General features: G+C 41.5%; 1 protein-coding gene across 1 annotated transcript in view; it reads left to right on the plus strand.

Annotated features, from left to right (window-relative positions):
* slc5a1 (solute carrier family 5 member 1) overlaps window positions 1-5,822 on the plus strand; it is a 17,360-nt gene extending 11,538 nt beyond the window's left edge. Inside the window, exons 10-15 of the mRNA XM_017489666.3 lie at window positions 740-847; window positions 1,430-1,580; window positions 1,756-1,924; window positions 2,250-2,465; window positions 3,774-3,879; window positions 4,154-5,822. Coding sequence (XP_017345155.1) covers window positions 740-847; window positions 1,430-1,580; window positions 1,756-1,924; window positions 2,250-2,465; window positions 3,774-3,879; window positions 4,154-4,368 — 965 coding nt within the window. The 3' untranslated portion in view covers window positions 4,369-5,822. The remainder of the gene's footprint in view (window positions 1-739; window positions 848-1,429; window positions 1,581-1,755; window positions 1,925-2,249; window positions 2,466-3,773; window positions 3,880-4,153) is intronic.
* Window positions 5,823-17,423: the final 11,601 nt, after the last annotated feature.

Here is a 17,423-nt window from a genome sequence, read left to right on the forward strand (position 1 = left end):
ATTAAATGTTGATATATATGGCATGGAAGTGCAAAGGCTTTTCACATTTGGCCCGTATATACATAACTGCTCATACACACATATCATAAATATAGATGTTAGGGGCTTACATACAGTAGCTAGCAAGTCCTGGCTAGTCAGGCTAGCTCAAATGACTAGCTAGTTAGGGTTCTAATACAGTATGTCACCAGAAATTGAGTCATCAGTGTCCCAATGTATAGATAGCCATATTAGAACACTAGCTAGCTAGTGACTTGAGTTAGCCTGACTAGCCAGGTCTTCCCAGCTAGCAAAAAATATGTTCTAAGAACGTTTTGCTAACGTTCCCATTACGTTATTCTGTCCAGTTTTTATTTATTTATTTATTTTTTTTAAAATGTTGCCATAATAACTTTTAGCTAACTGCTGCAAACACTAGCTAGCTAGTCATTTGAGATAGCCTGACTAGCCAGGTTTATAGTTACAGCTACTGTATGACACAGCGTCATGTGATTTTTGCCGACGACCTGTTATACCGATTCTTACATGAATTTCTGTTAATCCTGTTTAAAATGTTCTCTCTTTTTTTGATGAAAATTTGAAATAATACTAAAAATAATAACATCTCTGTTCGTAGTACGATACTGTTTTTGCTTTGGACTCTTGCGTATATGTATATATGTGTAGAGGACTGTGATCGGGCCATATTTATCGTCGAGTTTGTATGATTTTCGGACATTTTCTATCCTTCCCGCTGCAGACGAGGTGGCGTGCGTGGTTCCTGAGTTATGTAAAGAGTACTGCGACACCGAGGTGGGCTGCAGCAACATCGCCTATCCCAAACTGGTGGTGGATCTCATGCCTAACGGTGAGCATCAGCTGGTCTGCGCTTCCTCTTGTAGCCTTTTGAGTCAGTGAAATTATACACTGATATTTATATCACAGCACTGTTCAGTTCTCAATTCTGATTGGCCAGAAGGTGTCGATTCATTTTCTATTACAGCAGCTGCATTTTGTTTTGTCTTATTAACGGCTGTTTATAGCTAATATAATATAAGTAGTTTATAGCTACTATAATGTAAGTAGTTTATAGCTACTATAATGTAAGTGCTAACAGGTAGTAACTTGTTTCAGGGTCGTTCCACAACATTAAGTTTAACAACGACATGGATAAAAAGTATGACATATCCTCAAGGTGTTAACGGAAGCTCATCGCTGATTATTTAAGATTAATCGCTTATTGTGTTTTATTCCTGATTTAACAGATATTCTAGCTGATTGACATCACGTTAATGACATCTCTGTTAGTATTTGGTTGTGCTATAGCTTTCATGGGATTCTTCTTTGTTTCTGATTCTCTGTAACTCCCGCACTTCACTCTGTATGTACTGTATTTATGTGTGTGTGTGTGTGTGTGTGTGTGTGTGTGTGTGTGTGTGTGTGTGTGTAGGTCTCAGGGGTCTCATGCTGTCTGTCATGCTGGCGTCTCTGATGAGCTCACTCACCTCCATCTTTAACAGCGCCAGCACACTCTTCACCATGGACATCTACGCCAAAGTCCGCCAAAAAGCCTCCGAGAAGGAGCTCATGATCGCTGGCAGGTAAACACACACACACACACACACACACACACACACACACGTGTGACTATATTTGTAATGAAACATCTAAAGAAACGATGCTGTCTGTCTGTGTGTATTTTGTGAAACTACTATACTGTGTGTGTGTGTGTGTGTGTGTGTGTGTGTGTGTGTGTGTGTGTACTTGTGTGCATAGATTGTTCATCTTGGTCCTGATCGGCATCAGCATCGCGTGGATTCCCATCGTCCAGACGGCTCAGAGCGGACAGCTCTTCGACTACATCCAGTCTATAACCAGTTACTTAGCTCCGCCCATCGCCGCCGTCTTCACACTCGCCATTTTCTGCAAGAGAGTTAACGAGCCGGTCAGTTCCGCATCGCATCGCATCGCATTGCCTCATTCGCCTGCTTCTACTCTCTATATGTGTTATATTATACACGACACTGTACAGGAATTTTATATTCATCGTCCAGCACATTTCGCTCCTCAAACACTGTTCTACTGGGCGTGGCCTAATATTCTAATGAACACACTTGATTGACAGCTCTCTCCCAGTCTCCCACCCACATACATCAGACTTAAGTATATACGTGAAGGATTCAATTTCTTTGAGAATCGACATAAAACCAGCCCCTGGTTGTGGGTTTATGTTGTGTGTCTGTGTGTGACGTGGCACTTCTCTCACTCAGGGTGCGTTTTACGGCATGCTGATCGGTCTGGCCATCGGTCTCACGCGGATGTTCGCGGAGTTTGTGTACGGAACAGGAAGCTGTGCGAACCCCAGCGACTGTCCCACCATCATCTGCGGCGTGCACTACCTCTACTTCGGCCTGATCCTGTACGCGGTGTCCCTCGTGCTGGTGCTGTGTATCTCACTCATGACCAAACCCATCGACGACAAGCATGTGAGCAGCACACACACACACACACACACACACACACACACACACACACACACACACACACAAAATACAAGTCATCTAATCATACTGCTGTTAGACAGCATTACACACATGACCATTATTGAACTTTTATACCACAGCGCTGATGTATTCTGGATTCTGATTGGTCAGAAGGTGTTGATTGATCTTCTATGACAGTAGCGCAGGTTTATATTATCGCGCTCGTTCTTCATGATCGTTTCTATAGTAACAACTTACACGGTGGACGTGCAGCGTAAACGGATTAAAACCCGTGAGTTGATATGATGAGTGTTTTCTGTAAGTAATAGGTTTATTTCACAGTTATGGAAGGAGTCTCCAGTGTCAGGATTGCGTAACAGTCAGTCACTTTAAGTTTTAAAGACGGGAGTTTCCCTTTTCTTGGTAACATTCAAGCTGCGTTTTTTTTTTTTTCTTGAAATTTTTCTTTAAAAAAGAGAGAGAATGCTGATGAGGGAGCAAATGTTTATAGCTGCTGTAACGTAACCGAGAACAGGAAGTAAACTGTATTGTGCGCAGGATTTCCCTGAGTTCCCTTTTGTGATCGTTGCGCCCAAAAACGCTCGATTTTGCTGCGTCTTTTTTTCAAAATTTGAGATGCAACTTGCTGAGTTTTTTTGTTGTTGTTGTTGTTGTTGTTGTTGTTTTTGGGCTGTTTTTTTTTTTTTTTTTTTTTTTTTTGGCGGAAAACTACTCGGATTGCCGAAATCGCAGTCTTCCGCAGTGACGTCTGTTGCTAAACGAGACCTTTTAGCTGTACTCGTGTTCGACGCACGTAAATCAAATCGCGCTTGGACTGAACGCGTCGTGATGACGTCACACGGGAAATCCCCGTGAAATCTGCCGTCATTTTGAAATATCGCGAGTCCCCCCGGATATTGCGCCGTTTCTTTGATTTCGCGCTCATTTCTGAGAAATCACGGAGGGACTGAACACTAACCGTAACCACAAAGGTATAAAAGTTGAGAATGACGTGTCATTCTTTAATAAACTGAAAATTGTCATTGCCGGCAAATCGCCGCGGTATAAGAGGAATAAAACACTCTCGGGATGTGCTGTTATTGGAAAATAATGGGAACAGAAACCCCCTATCGTACACACGCTCCATCACTGATCATTTTCCCACAACATCACTCTCCCAGCTCTTTTATTCCGTATGCGATATACTATAATTGTCCACTAGTGCACTGATTATGAATCATTTGTTACCAACTAAATGAAAGTGCTACCCGAGACCTCAGGCTGGTGAAAGTATCTCGTGTCATGTCGTAGCTGTACAGGTTGTGTTGGAGTTTACGGAACAATACGGAAGAGCGGGTCGACCTGGATGCCGATGACTGGAACGAGGACCAGTACGACAGCAACATGGACGTGGACGGTAAGATGGGTGGACGTGCGCGAAACCCCCCCCAACATTTGTTATTCTCTCAGCTGTGTGAAATATCCTCATGGCTTTGCACATCCGGAATTTAAAAGGACAGAAAAACTCATTCCTGCGACAACAGTCGTAAAACTAGCATTAATTAGCTTCTGAGCAAAGTTTGCTACTGGTTTTGATTACACAATAAAAATGTAGCTATCACGTTAGTGAGCTATATATATATATATATGCGTGTGTGTTTACGTCCTCACGTGAATGTCGAACCCTTTAGAACCCATGGAAGATCCCGGGTTCTGTAGAAAGGCCTACAACTGGTTCTGCGGCTTCGATCAGACCAAAGCACCGAAGCTTTCCAAAGAGGAGGAGGCCGAGCTGCAGAGGCAGCTCACGGACACGTCCGAGCAGCCGCTGTGGAGGAACGTAGTGAACGCCAATGCCATCATCCTCCTGTGTGTGTGCGTCTTCTTCCACGGCTTCTTCGGCTAAACGACTCCAGTCTGGAAATAAAATCATTTTGGTAACACTACAGTATGTTGCCGTTATCCATACATATAGTTATAGTTATTTATATATATATATATATATAAAAATATATTATTAAAAAACTAATGCATTACACTTTATATCAATGTTTATTTGATATTATGAATTGTTAGTATTATGCGTATTATGCACGTAATGTTTAACGCATTGTAACAATTTATTAACGTTGTATAAACATCACATACTGGTTTGAACCGTCCGATGAAATTAAGTATTATTAATGAATTAGTGTATTATTTAAAAAAAAAAAAAAAAAAATTTATGAAATCTTACATAATCAATCAATTAAAAGATTAAAAGTCATTATTTATGTTTTTAATCATGAATTGCTATTATAAACAAATATTTGATTGTACGAATATAGTCTATCATTACCTACAGTGTAATTTTACTGTAATTTCAATCTCAATTACAGTGCACCAATCCGATCAATATGATTATGAATATATTTTAAACTGAATACATTTTTCATGCGAATGTGGGACTACACATACTACAGAATGTACGAGTATGAGTATGATATAAGATTCGATGCACAGAGTACTGATGTAAAGTGTGATGCATAATCATATGTATAAAGCCTGTAAGTGTATTATAACATGTTTACATGTTATGGATTTATTTATCGCTCGTTATGGATATAGATATAAAGAGGTTTCTTCCTCTTAAAAGCTCTTAGGGAGTTTTTCCTCGCCACCGTCGCCGCTCAGTGGCTCGCTCAGTCGGGATAAGTTCGCACCTTTAATATCTGTATACCGTGTTGATATTTCTGTAAAGCTGCTTTGAGACGATGTCTACTGTAAAACGCGCTACACAAATAAAATTGAGTTGAATTAAAGAGCGCTAGCATTGGATGTTTTAGCCTGTACAAACGACGAAATGATTATTGTGAAATCTTTTTACCTCACTGGAAAGCTAACGAGCGCGCTACACTGGCAAGTGGCAACGCTTAACCTCCGCTTGATTTTGTTTTGAACTGAATCGAAAATTTCGATTTATTTTTGTTTTGTTTTTTTGGTTTGTTTCTAATCAGCTAACAAACTCTGAGTGATGATATTTTTCTGCTATGATGTACTTAGTGTAAATATAACCCAGCTGAAATATCACGTGGAAATCTGTAATATATTAATATATTCTTATATTATATATTATGCAATAAAAGGGGGGAAAAAAAAAATTTAAATAAATATTGACCGTCTGTGTATTTTTTTGTGTCGAGCCAAATCAAACACGTCTGGTTAAACTTAATTCAAATTAAAATGAAAAAGGTGTTCAAATGTCCGACATTTCTAACGTTGAAAATAACGGGGGTTATATTTTGCATTGTGCCCATTTCATACAGTTGAGTGCATAAGTTTCTACACCCTAAAGGCAAAATAAAGATGTTAAACAATTCATTTATTCCAGCCTGTTGGGTTAGTAGTGTGTCTTCAGGGAAGGGAGGAGAGAAGAGAAAAGGTAAATGAATCACATGGAAATGAATCACATGGAAATGAATCACATGGAAATGAATCACATGAAAATGAATCACATGAAAATGAATAAATAAATGAAAACGTAAGTAGTGTTTCTTCATAATCACAAGTTTAAAAAATGGGCAAATATTTTACGTTTAGATATTAATAATATAAAAACCGAAATATCAGCTCAAAAGTTTGCATCTCTGTCTAATATACTCTATATCCTGAATGTGATATTGTAACGTAAATATCCTTGCATGGTTTTAGAAAGATTTTGTATCCTCAGTTGTTATTATTAGGGGCCAAGCAGTGAACTTGCATAGGCACACTATCGTTATTTTACCTTTTCTTCTTCTTCTTCTTCTTCTTCTTCTTCTTCTACTTCAGTACACCGATTGGGGAGGTTCTAAGAAACGTTCTGACCAAATTTAGCCCAAGTGCTGCCAATGCTCTAGCGCCACCATCAGGTAAAAGTTGGGTCTAATTTGGAAGTATGTTTATGGTCATAACCTTAGATTTTCCATCATGGATTTTGTCCAAAACTGTTTTTTTTTTTTTGCTACTTCTCCTACAAATTGCATCCAATCATCACCTAATTAGGCACACATCATAATCCGAGTAAGCCTCGATAAACTTAATCAAGGAATTTTGAATAATCCAAACGGTTTGTCCGTAACGGGCCAACGAATCTCGCAGCAAAGCCGCCAAACAGGAAGTGAGGCTGTAACGATTCTCAGAAAGAATTTGCTCACTGACACAAAGCTTGGTCGGCATCTCCAAGACCATGCCCTGAGGCAAATTTCATCACCATCTGCGCAAACGTTACAACAACATTCTCAAAATGCTTCCATCTAACTCGCAGTTTTGCTGCCGCTCCTCCAAATTTTGTCCAATCTTCACCAAAGTTGGCTCACATCATCTTCAGACCGGTCCGAATAAAAGTTATTAAAGGAAATTTGATATTGAAAACCGTTCCCCTGTAATGCCCTGGCAAATGAAAAAAAACAACAGGATGTGAGGGTATATCTCAGCAATGCATCTACTTACCATCATGAAACCTGATAAATATCTTCAGGACCACAAAGATGTTTGTGATTACGCTGCGCTGTGATCGAGAAATGTAACAACTTTATTTCTTTTTCTTATATAATTTGAAGAATTTGTGCTAAACCCCCCCCCCCCCCCCCCCCCCCCCCCCCCGTTTTTTCTACTCCTCCTACAAATTATGTCCGTTCGGCACCAAATTTGGCACACATCATCACAAAAGTTATCAAAAGAATGTTGATATTCCAAACAGTTTGCCTACAATGTGCCAACAAATCTGATGGCGAAGCCACCAAACAGGATTTGAAACAGTATCTCAGGAACGACTTTGCACACTGACTCAAATCGTGGTAGGCCTACTCAGGTCCATGCTCTGAGGCTATGCAAAGAATTTCATCCCAGCACCACTTACTGGTCAAAAGTTACAATAACATGCTAAAAATTCTTACATCGAAGTGCCACTTTTGCTCCTCCTGGGTCTGGGTGCTTGGCCCCAGAAAATGCTGCTTGCAGCTTTAATAATAATAATAATAATAATAATAATAATAATAATAATCATCATCATCATCATCAGTTGTCAGGTTTGAAAATGTGAATTTATTTTATCAATCAGAAACTTGTAATCAGCTTAACTGATGCCATGAACACAGTCGTATTTGATTTCTAAATATGGCCACGAGTTGCGATCTGCGGGGTCCAAGCACTCTTTGCGAATAGCGCCCCCATGGCCAGTTCTTGGCAAGTCAGACAGGAAAAGTAAAAGCGATCATAAATAAACCGCTCGGTGCTCACCCTGTAAAATGCCTTTTATCTGTATGAAACTTGATGACACAATGATGACGTTCTTGAGGATATAAAACTAAAAATTGTGCTTCTGACATTTCTAATAATTGTACTAATTGTAATAATTGTACGAAGGCTAATGGAGGTGAAGGAGCATAAACCCCACAGTGTAAAAACCTCCTGAAGCGGTGAGGTGGTGTGTGTGTGAAGTGGTGTGTGTGTGCCAGTGTTTGCATGGGTGTCTATGGATGGCTGTGTATGTGTGTCAATATATTCCTTGGTGTGTGTGTGTGTGTGTGTGTGTGTGTGTGTGTGTGAGAGAGAGAGAGGGAGAGAGAGAGAGAGAGAGAGGGTGTCTGTATGTGTCTCTGTGTAGCTGTGTTTTTGGGTGTCTATATGTGCCTCTGTTAAATCTGAATGGCTCGTAGTGTGTGTGTGTGTGTGTGCGTGTGTGTGTGTGTGTGTGTGTTTAAGAGGTCGTGGATTCGGCTGCTGTGCACACAACGCCTGTGTCACTGTGAGCACTGTGTTTATACTGTGCCACAGTATGCAGATACAGACCTTCCAATCTGCTCTGTGTGTGACTCCATATCTCTTTGTCTGTGTGTGTGTGTGTGTGTGTGTGTGTGTGTGTGTGTGTGTGTGTGTGTGTGTGTGTGTGTGTGAGGGCATCTGTATGTGTCTCTGTGTAGCTGTGTTTTTGGATGACTGTATGTGCCTCTGTTAAATCTGAATGGCTCATAGACGACAGAGGTGTGTGTGTGTGTGTGTGTGTGTGTGTGTGTGTGTGTGTGTGTGTGTGTGTGTGTGTAAGAGGTTGTGGCCTTGTGAGCACTGTGTTTATGCTGAGGCAAATTTCACTTGGACTGGCAGGCACATGGGCCACACCCCCTTTATGAATACTGACAGGCACAAAGGCCACACCCCCTTTATTAATACTGACATAGGCCACGCATCCTTCACTGTAGGTTTTATTTACAGTCACAAAATGCTTTGTTGTTGCTCTGTTATTGACATGTGGGTTACTGTACCTGTGTGTGTGTGTGTGTGTGGGTGAGAGAGAGAGAGAGAGAGAGAGAGAGCGAAAGAGAGAGAACTTACAAGGGGGAGGGGGAGGTAGTGCAGCTCTCTGATTGGCTGCCATTTTTCACTATGAGAAAAAAATGTGATCTGCAAAGGCACTGCAGCGGAGACTGCAGAGAGAGAGAACGAGAAAGAGAGAGAGAGAGAGAGAGAGAGAGGCTGAGTCAGACTGGGGGAGGGATGAAGTGAGTGAGGTAGAGGCAGGGAGAGAGAAAGGGAAGCAGAGCGAGCAAAAAATCATGGGAGGAGGGAATGAGTGAGAATGGAGGAGGGAGAAGAGAGAGAGAGAGAGAGAGAGAGAGAGAGTGTAGAAGCAGTGAACGAGTGAAGCACCCAGAATAGAGGGGAGGAGTGAGATGCACGATGCACACATATGCATGGATGAACGAGAAGCATTGACAAGGTAGAGAGAGAAGGAGGAGAGAGAGAGAGCTACTGAGAGCATAAGACTGCAGCACTGAGAGACAGCTGACGGTGAAAAGAGGAACGGCAGAGAAAGAGCGAGAGAGAGAGGGAGAGAGAGAGAGAGAGAGGAATTCAGAAGAAAGGCCGGATGGATGGTCAGTAGACAGAGGAAAAGAGGAGGATTGTGAAGAACCTGGAAAAACTGGAGTAGGAAGGACGTGAAGGAAGACTGCACCTCCATCCCGCCGTGATGCATCACTCCATCATCTCTCCAGCTTTCCCCTCCTCCACCGTAGAAAGGATGATCACTCCGTCTTCCGTCGCATCCCTCCATCTTCGCCTGGACACCTGGACTGGATAAGGCTAGGTATGAGCTTCTAGGACTATCATCATCTTCTTCATCATCATCATCTTCATCATAATCATCATCATCATCATCATTTCATAATCTTCTTCTTCTCCTTCATCATCATCATCTTCATCTTCATCATCATAATCTTCTTCTTCTTCTTCTTCTTCTACATCATCTTCATCGGTGCTAAATTGTGAATGACAAACCCTGAGACAGGTATGACACCGTAGAAAAAGAGGGGTGTGTGTGGCGTGTGTATGTGTGGTGTGTGCGTGTGTGTGCGTGTGTGTGTGTAAGCATTTTCATAAACTCATGTGATTGTTCTGGTATAGCCATGTTGAGAAGAGGATGAAACACACACACACACACACACACACACACACACACACTCACACACACACGCGCATATAGACAATCAGCACAGGTATGGCAGCACAAACAAGAGGTGTGTGTATATTTGTACATGTGGGTGACTTGCACCTGTATATACAATGATTACAAATGTATGGCCCGTGTGTGTGTGTGTGTGTGTGTGTGTGTGTGTGTGTGTGTGTTTGTGTGTGTGTAAAATGCAGCTTTGTGTATTTTGTCGCATGTTCTTCAGGATGCAATGCTGCATTCACATCTCCGTGTGCGTATATATCTGTTTCTCAGTGAATCTTTGGAAGAACCTGAAACACATCCCTCTCCCTTACACTGTACACTCGCTCCACTGTTAAATAACAGCGTTTTTATACACTACGAAGTGCACTAGATATCAACTCGGGATCCGTTTAGGACACTTCTCAGTTCCTAATCCCTACATGTATACATACCAAGCCCTACCAGGTGCACTATTTGTTTATGTATTGGATGGGAGCACATTAATCTTAAGTCGTATCATTGCTTTACACACACACACACACACACACACACACACACACACACACACACACACACTCTCTGAATGATTCACGCTACCTGAATGAACATCTTCCTACACAACGTCATTCTGACTGACACACATCTGTAGCTGAGGTAGACAGGGACCAGCGTGTATTATTGTGTGTGTGTGTGTGTGTGTGTGTGTGTGTGTGTGTGTGTGTGTGATACCATGTTGGTTGTGCATGCATGTGTCTCAATGTGTTGCTTAGATTGCATAACCTCCACTGCTCACGCCAAACACCCCTCCCTGCATGCAGTAAGAAAGCAGAACAGTACACACACACACACACACACACACACACACACACACACACACACACACTCTCTGAATGAATCCTAACAGCCATCTTAGCCACAAACCCCATGGTGTTTTGCGCCGCTGACCCTGATCGATAGCCTTCATCAATTCAACCTGGAGCGATACACTCTTAAAGCTGAACAAGTGTGTGTGTGTGTGTGTGTGTGTGTGTGTGTGTGTGTGTGTGTGTGTGTGTGTAGCTGTCTTATTGTTCCCAGCCCCTTTATTGTCCTCCAGATGGAAACGAATGCTGCTTAATGTGCACTAATTAGCGTCGGTGCTAATGGATTCCTTTATCGGAGTAATGAGCGCTCGCACAGGCGGGATATTCAGCGCGGGGGGTTATTATCCGATCACAAACCGGCTTTTATCTAAAAAGGAGCGTGTGTTGATTTGCGGTGATGTCGGTCGAACCTGCGGCCGTCGCGTTAACGCTGGTCTTCGCTGTCGTTCCGTTGTTGTTTTTGTTGTTGTTAACGTATCCGAAAGAAGTGACGATCTGATCGCCGCGCTTGTGTTAGCGTTCAACGACGGGACGAGATTCATAGCGATGTCCATAATAATCTTCTACACTGTATATAATGTAAATCCATCTCCACGTCTATACTCTACCTAGTCTTGATGTGATCTGTCCAGTTTCAGTGCCCTGAGGTTCCTTGTTCTTGGCTGACAGGAGCTCGTCCACCGCAAGCTTCCACGTACTCATGGAGCGCTTTTAACGACGGACGTCGTCTCGACGCAGCTTTACAGGAACGTATAGACACAGGATGGAGATTTTAAGCGCGTGAATTTATCCCTATCGAGCGAGCCGGCGGCGACGGCGGTGAGGAAAAACTCTCTGAGATGATACGAGGAAGAAACCTTGAGAGGAACCGGACTCAGAAGGGAACCCGTCCTCATCCGGGTCACGACGGATAGTGTGAAAGCATCCGTGTTTAGTTCATGTTATCGTGCAGCTGTCGCATGATTGGCTGATTAGAGAACCGCATAAATGTGCAGGTGTTCAGGCGTTCCTAATAAAGTGGACAGCGCGTGGAGTGTACACATTCAGTCCAATTCGGTTTATCGGTACGAGTGTAAACAATGGAGGGTTGCTAAAGCGGCGAGACCGAGAGTAAGACCAGACAATACGTACGCTGATGTTAACAATAAGAGTAGGTATGAAAATAAACAATAATAACAACAACAACAGCAAATGATTATAATCGTAAGAATACAAATCGTTCCTCAGGCTGGATGCGATTTATTTTTGTTTGTTATTTTTTTCGCTTTTGTAAATTGATAAATGCCAATCGGACATAAATGACCAATTGCGTTTATGGCACAGCTGATTTACATTTAGTACCGCCCACAAACGTCCATCAAACGCAAAGCTCACAGAGAGCCGAAAATGACATGACGACGATTAAACGGTGAAAGAGCATCTCCTTCCGGTAACGCAGCTCAGCCATCGCTGACACACGTGAACGATTCCACCTGTTATAGGGTGCCATTACTTTTTCTTTTTTTTTTGGGGGGGGGGGGGGGGGGGGGGTAAATCTTTTCAGTTTAATCTTTTCAGGAATTTTCAGTTGGGTTTGGTGTACCAAAACATTTACACATAACTCTACTGGGATAGACTCTGGATCCACCAAAGTGTGTGTGTGTGTGTGTGTGTGTGTGTGTGTGTGTGTGTGTAGCAGCAGCAGACACAGGAGGAACAAAGAGTCCTGGCCAAACTGCAGGCAAAATGGCTGACGCTTGCTCTGAATGACAGGCACTGAATTATTAAACACACACACACACACACACACACACACACACACACACACACACACACACACACACACACACAATGATGTAACATGGCTGAAAGAGTCCAGATAAAGTGTGCAAACCTGCTGTGTGTGTGTGTGTGTGTGTGTGTGTGTGTGTGTGTGTGTGTGTGTTTTGGATGGGACTTTTTGTAGGGTGAGACAGAAACCTGTAGATGATAGCATCTCACACGCAACATGCTGCAGTGTCACTGATTGTGTTTTTAAACACACACACACACACACACACACACACACACACACACACACACACACACACACACACACACACACACGAGGAGAGACAGAGAGGCCGAGAGGAGGAAGAGAATCAGGAATGTTCTGGGTGGTGCATGTGCTGGGTTCGTCGTCTGCTTTTTGTGTGTGTGTGTGTGTGTGTGTGTGTGTGTGTGTGTGTGTGTGTGGTGTGTGTGAGTGAATGCGGGAGTGAACATGGGAGGTGGACAGGAATGTTCTCGGTCTCAGAATAAAAATTTCGAATGCTGGAGAGTTTATTAGTTCAGACAGATGGGAGTGAAGGTAGAGAAATTGTGTGTGTGTGTGTGTGTGTGTGTGTGTGTGTGTGTGTTGGTGGAATGTGATGTGATATGGCTTGCTATGCATAGCAACTGACCATCTGTGTGTGTGTGTGTGGGCACAAAGCTATGTCCGATATTAGTAGAAGTGAGTCTGGGTGAAATTGGAAGAGAAATGGAAGTCCGTGTCACTAAAAACATCTTTAAATTCTGTAAATATCCGCCGGTGACACGTGCGGGTCCTGGGTGATGTAAGGAGGGTTTATTGATGTGGAACAAACCCGTGATCTCACAGCATCATTTCCACTGCCAAGTGAGCCAAACTGTAACTGTAAGAAAAAAAGTACCTGTGCTGAATTTGGTTCCTCTTCTTGAAGTGTACTCAAAGAACCGTTCAGAGTCATGTGTATATATATATATATATATGGTATGGAGGTAGAAATAGATAGTTAGAGTGGCTTTTCAACCTGACAGAGACCGACAGAGACAGAGATTTCTGGAAAATCCAGAAGGTTTCCATGTTTATATTTTTAGATTCATGTTGCGTTAACCATGTTGTGTAGTGCATTCCTTTAACAACAGACATTGGACATTGTCCCAAAGGAGCTTAATCTAAAATTTACAAATGAACTTTACAGTAGACATTTACAATAGACACTTTTCTTTACAGTTGACATTTAATGTAGACATTTACAATAGACACTTACAATAGACATTTACAATAGACATTTTCCTTTACAATAGACACTTTTCTTTACAATAGATATTTACAGTAAACATTTACAGTAGACATTTGCAATAGACATTTAGAGTAGACATTTACAGTTGACATTTGCAATAGACATTTTTCTTTACAATAGACATTTACAATAGACATTTACAGTAGACATTTGCAGTAGACATTTACAGTAGACATTTACAGTAGACATTTGCAATAGACATTTTTCTTTACAATTGACATTTACTGTAGACATTTTTCTTTACAATTGACATTTACTGTAGACATTTACAGTAGACATTTTTCTTTACAATAGACATTTACAGTAGATATTTACAATAGACATTTACAGTAGACATTTACAGTAGATATTTACAATAGACATTTACAGTAGACACTTTTCTTTACAGAAGACATTTTTCTTTACAGTAGACATTTACAGACATTGTCTCAAGGAGCTTTATAGAACATTTCAAAAGACATTCACTATAGACAATTTTATTTACAATAGACATTTTTATTTGCAATAGACATTTACAATAGACATTTTTATTTATAATAGACATTTACAACAGACATTTTTATTTATAATAGACATTTACAATAGACATTTTTATTTCCAATAGACATTTACAATAGACTTTTTTCTTTACAATAGACATTTACAATAGACTTTTTTCTTTACAATAGACATTTACAATAGACTTTTTTATTTATAATAGACATTTACAATAGACATTTTTATTTATAATAGACATTTACAATAGACTTTTTTCTTTACAATAGACATTTACAGCTTTTACAGAAATCCCGATGTAGCTTTAGACCCACAACGAACAGGAGACAATGACGATAAAATTCTCCCACAAGCCAATTTGAAAAACGTGAGATTTCAGCGGCATTTTAAGATTATTACTTGTCACGTTGTACGATCTTGGCTGATTATGCAATAAAGATGGTCCAACAATAGACTTGCGATTAAAGATAAAGTCAGCTCGTGCAGAAAAAAAAACCAAAACGCGTGAGCTTGAGGTAATAAGGAGCTTTTTCTTGCATGTTAGCATGTATTGTTATGTATTGTCACCATTGCCGCTACCGTATTTCTAGCTGTCCTGCGAGTTTGCTGTCATCCTGTTGGCTGCGTTTAGATGAACGCCGTCGCATCGCTCACATTGCTGTCCATCTGGTCTCGAAGGCACTAAATCGGTTGCGTTTTGAGACGGTGATCTCAACTCACGACCAAAGAATTCTTTTACAGCGTGTGATTTTTATCTGCAACAGCAAACTTGGGCCAAATTGACATACCATGATGTAGGAACCAGACTCAAAAGGCTAACAGTCCTCTTCTGGGTGGCACCGTATAGTGGGATTATAAATCATTACAGTATACAGGTGTAGAAAGAGTAAAGACAAACTATAAGTGTGTTGATTGCTAAGTCCTGGGATGAGCACAGGACTGTCTTTATGATTACAGCAACAGCTATTAGCTGCAAAAGTGTACTTGGGTGTGACCTGTTTTCGGAAGGGGGAAATCTTTAAGACGTTCATGTCTTAAAAGCTCCATCGGGATGAATCAGGAAGGTCTGGAAATGATCCCACCGCCCCACAATCTTTACCGAACTCTGACGGAAAATGTCGTGACACTTTACAACAACGGTCCATGAATAACCATGCATTAATTCCTGAATTAATACTTACTTAAATATGAACGGATGAAGAGTTCACGCGTGTACACAGTACAACCGACGAAATTGTCGGTGTTTATCATCGCCGCGTCTTTCTACGTCCGATAAGGTCCGTCCGATGATGTTAGTGTTTAAACAATTCCAAACGATGCACGTTTAATTCAGATCCTTTCTTATAGAGCGTGTTTGGTTTAGTTTACCCCGACGTGTCAATTAACACGTTGACACGTACTAACATGGATTTAAGGTCGTCGTTATTCACGCATGAATTCGTCAGACTTTATTATTTGATGATTAGAACAGTACACGCCTTAAATCATCGTTAGTTCGTAGTTAAGTACGTACTGATTCAGGTATTAGTGTATGATTATTCGTATACTCTTAGTGTAAAATAAAATGTTATCGAAAATGGGCTATACTAGACCGAGTGTGAAGGGTTTCTAATTTGGATTACTAACCGTACCAAGTCATAACACTTAGCGTCTAGCGAAAGACCACTTCGATCACATTAGCAAGTGTGATCGGCAGGAGCGACAGAGCGACAAAGCGAGTCAAGCAACATGATGGGCTTAAATAGTTCCTCAGAACAATCCGATGGCGCGTGTGGTCCGACATTTCTTCGGTTCCCCCACTCACAACTTTAGTTCCTACCAGCAGTTAGCTCCATCTACTGCTTCTACCCGTAGTTTCATCCTTATCCTGTCATATACAGTACTACGTCTAGTTAAATGCCAGACGCTACAAAGAAAATGAAGCTCGGAAGGAAGTAGCAGAGATCTTTGTTGTGTCTGGTGTGTGTACGTACTGTAGCTAGTACGCTTAGCGTGCTTTTAGCTAATCAAGCTAGAAGGAAGATACATTATGAAATAAAAGTGGTGCGTCTAAAACACACTGTATAGCGGATATAATGGTTGGCATTGGAATTCAAAACAAAACCAAAGTGCTGGACAGGCCACGGGTACAAGTGACAACGCTGGCCATCGCGACACACGCACAATAGAAAGACTAAAAACGGTGTGTGATTCGTTGATTGTTTTTTTCGCTTTCATTTGAAGCTGGATGTCAACTTTAACCAGAGAATCTATTTCAGCGAGTAACCGCACGTTTATCTGAGTAAATTTCAGGACTTTTTTTTTTGTTTTGAGTGAGACAGAGTTCTGAAAGTAAAACGCCGTCAGACGTTAAACTGATGGAGAATCATTGGAATAAAGGGGAAATTGTGTACAGACTTTTTTCTCTACGTGACAGACGGCTGAGAGCTTACAATGCGAGTGTTTCTTACAGTGTGTGTGTGTGTGTGTGTGTGTGTGTGTGTGTGTGTGTGTGAGTCCCTATATAGGGAGGACTTTGTGTATTTGTGTGCCACCACACCCACCCTCCATTTCCTCATTAAAACCCTGTATACTTACACTCCTCCACCTCTCCCCATTTAGTTCCTACTGTGTTGTGCTGACTGGGTCTCACACACACACACACACACACACACACACATTTTATTACATTAGCAGCCTGTTCTGTTCGTGACCGTCGGTGCTCCTCCTCTGGCCCCTGATGCAGAAGTCAGCAGCTGTAGCAGCAGGAGGCTTTAACATCACTACTGCTTCTGTCCTGAGCTGCTTATATAACAGCTGAATCACTGTATACTGCACCAGACCCTGTGTGTGTGTGTGTGTGCGTGTGTGTGTGTGTGTGTGCGTGTGTGAAATACTGTGAAGTACTGTGAAATACTGCGCCTGCCACTGACGAAAGAACGAACGATTAAAATAGAAAGATGCAACGTAAAAAATATTTTCAAAATCTATAGATAGACAGAGGGACAGAGGGAAAGAAAGAAAAAATGAATGGATGGGTGGATGGGTGAATGGAAAGAAACGAAGCAAGGAAGCAAATAACAAAAAATAGAAAGAACGGAGAGAA

The sequence above is a fragment of the Ictalurus punctatus genome, chromosome 16 (assembly GCF_001660625.3).
Source record: "Ictalurus punctatus breed USDA103 chromosome 16, Coco_2.0, whole genome shotgun sequence".
Taxonomy (NCBI): domain Eukaryota; kingdom Metazoa; phylum Chordata; class Actinopteri; order Siluriformes; family Ictaluridae; genus Ictalurus; species Ictalurus punctatus.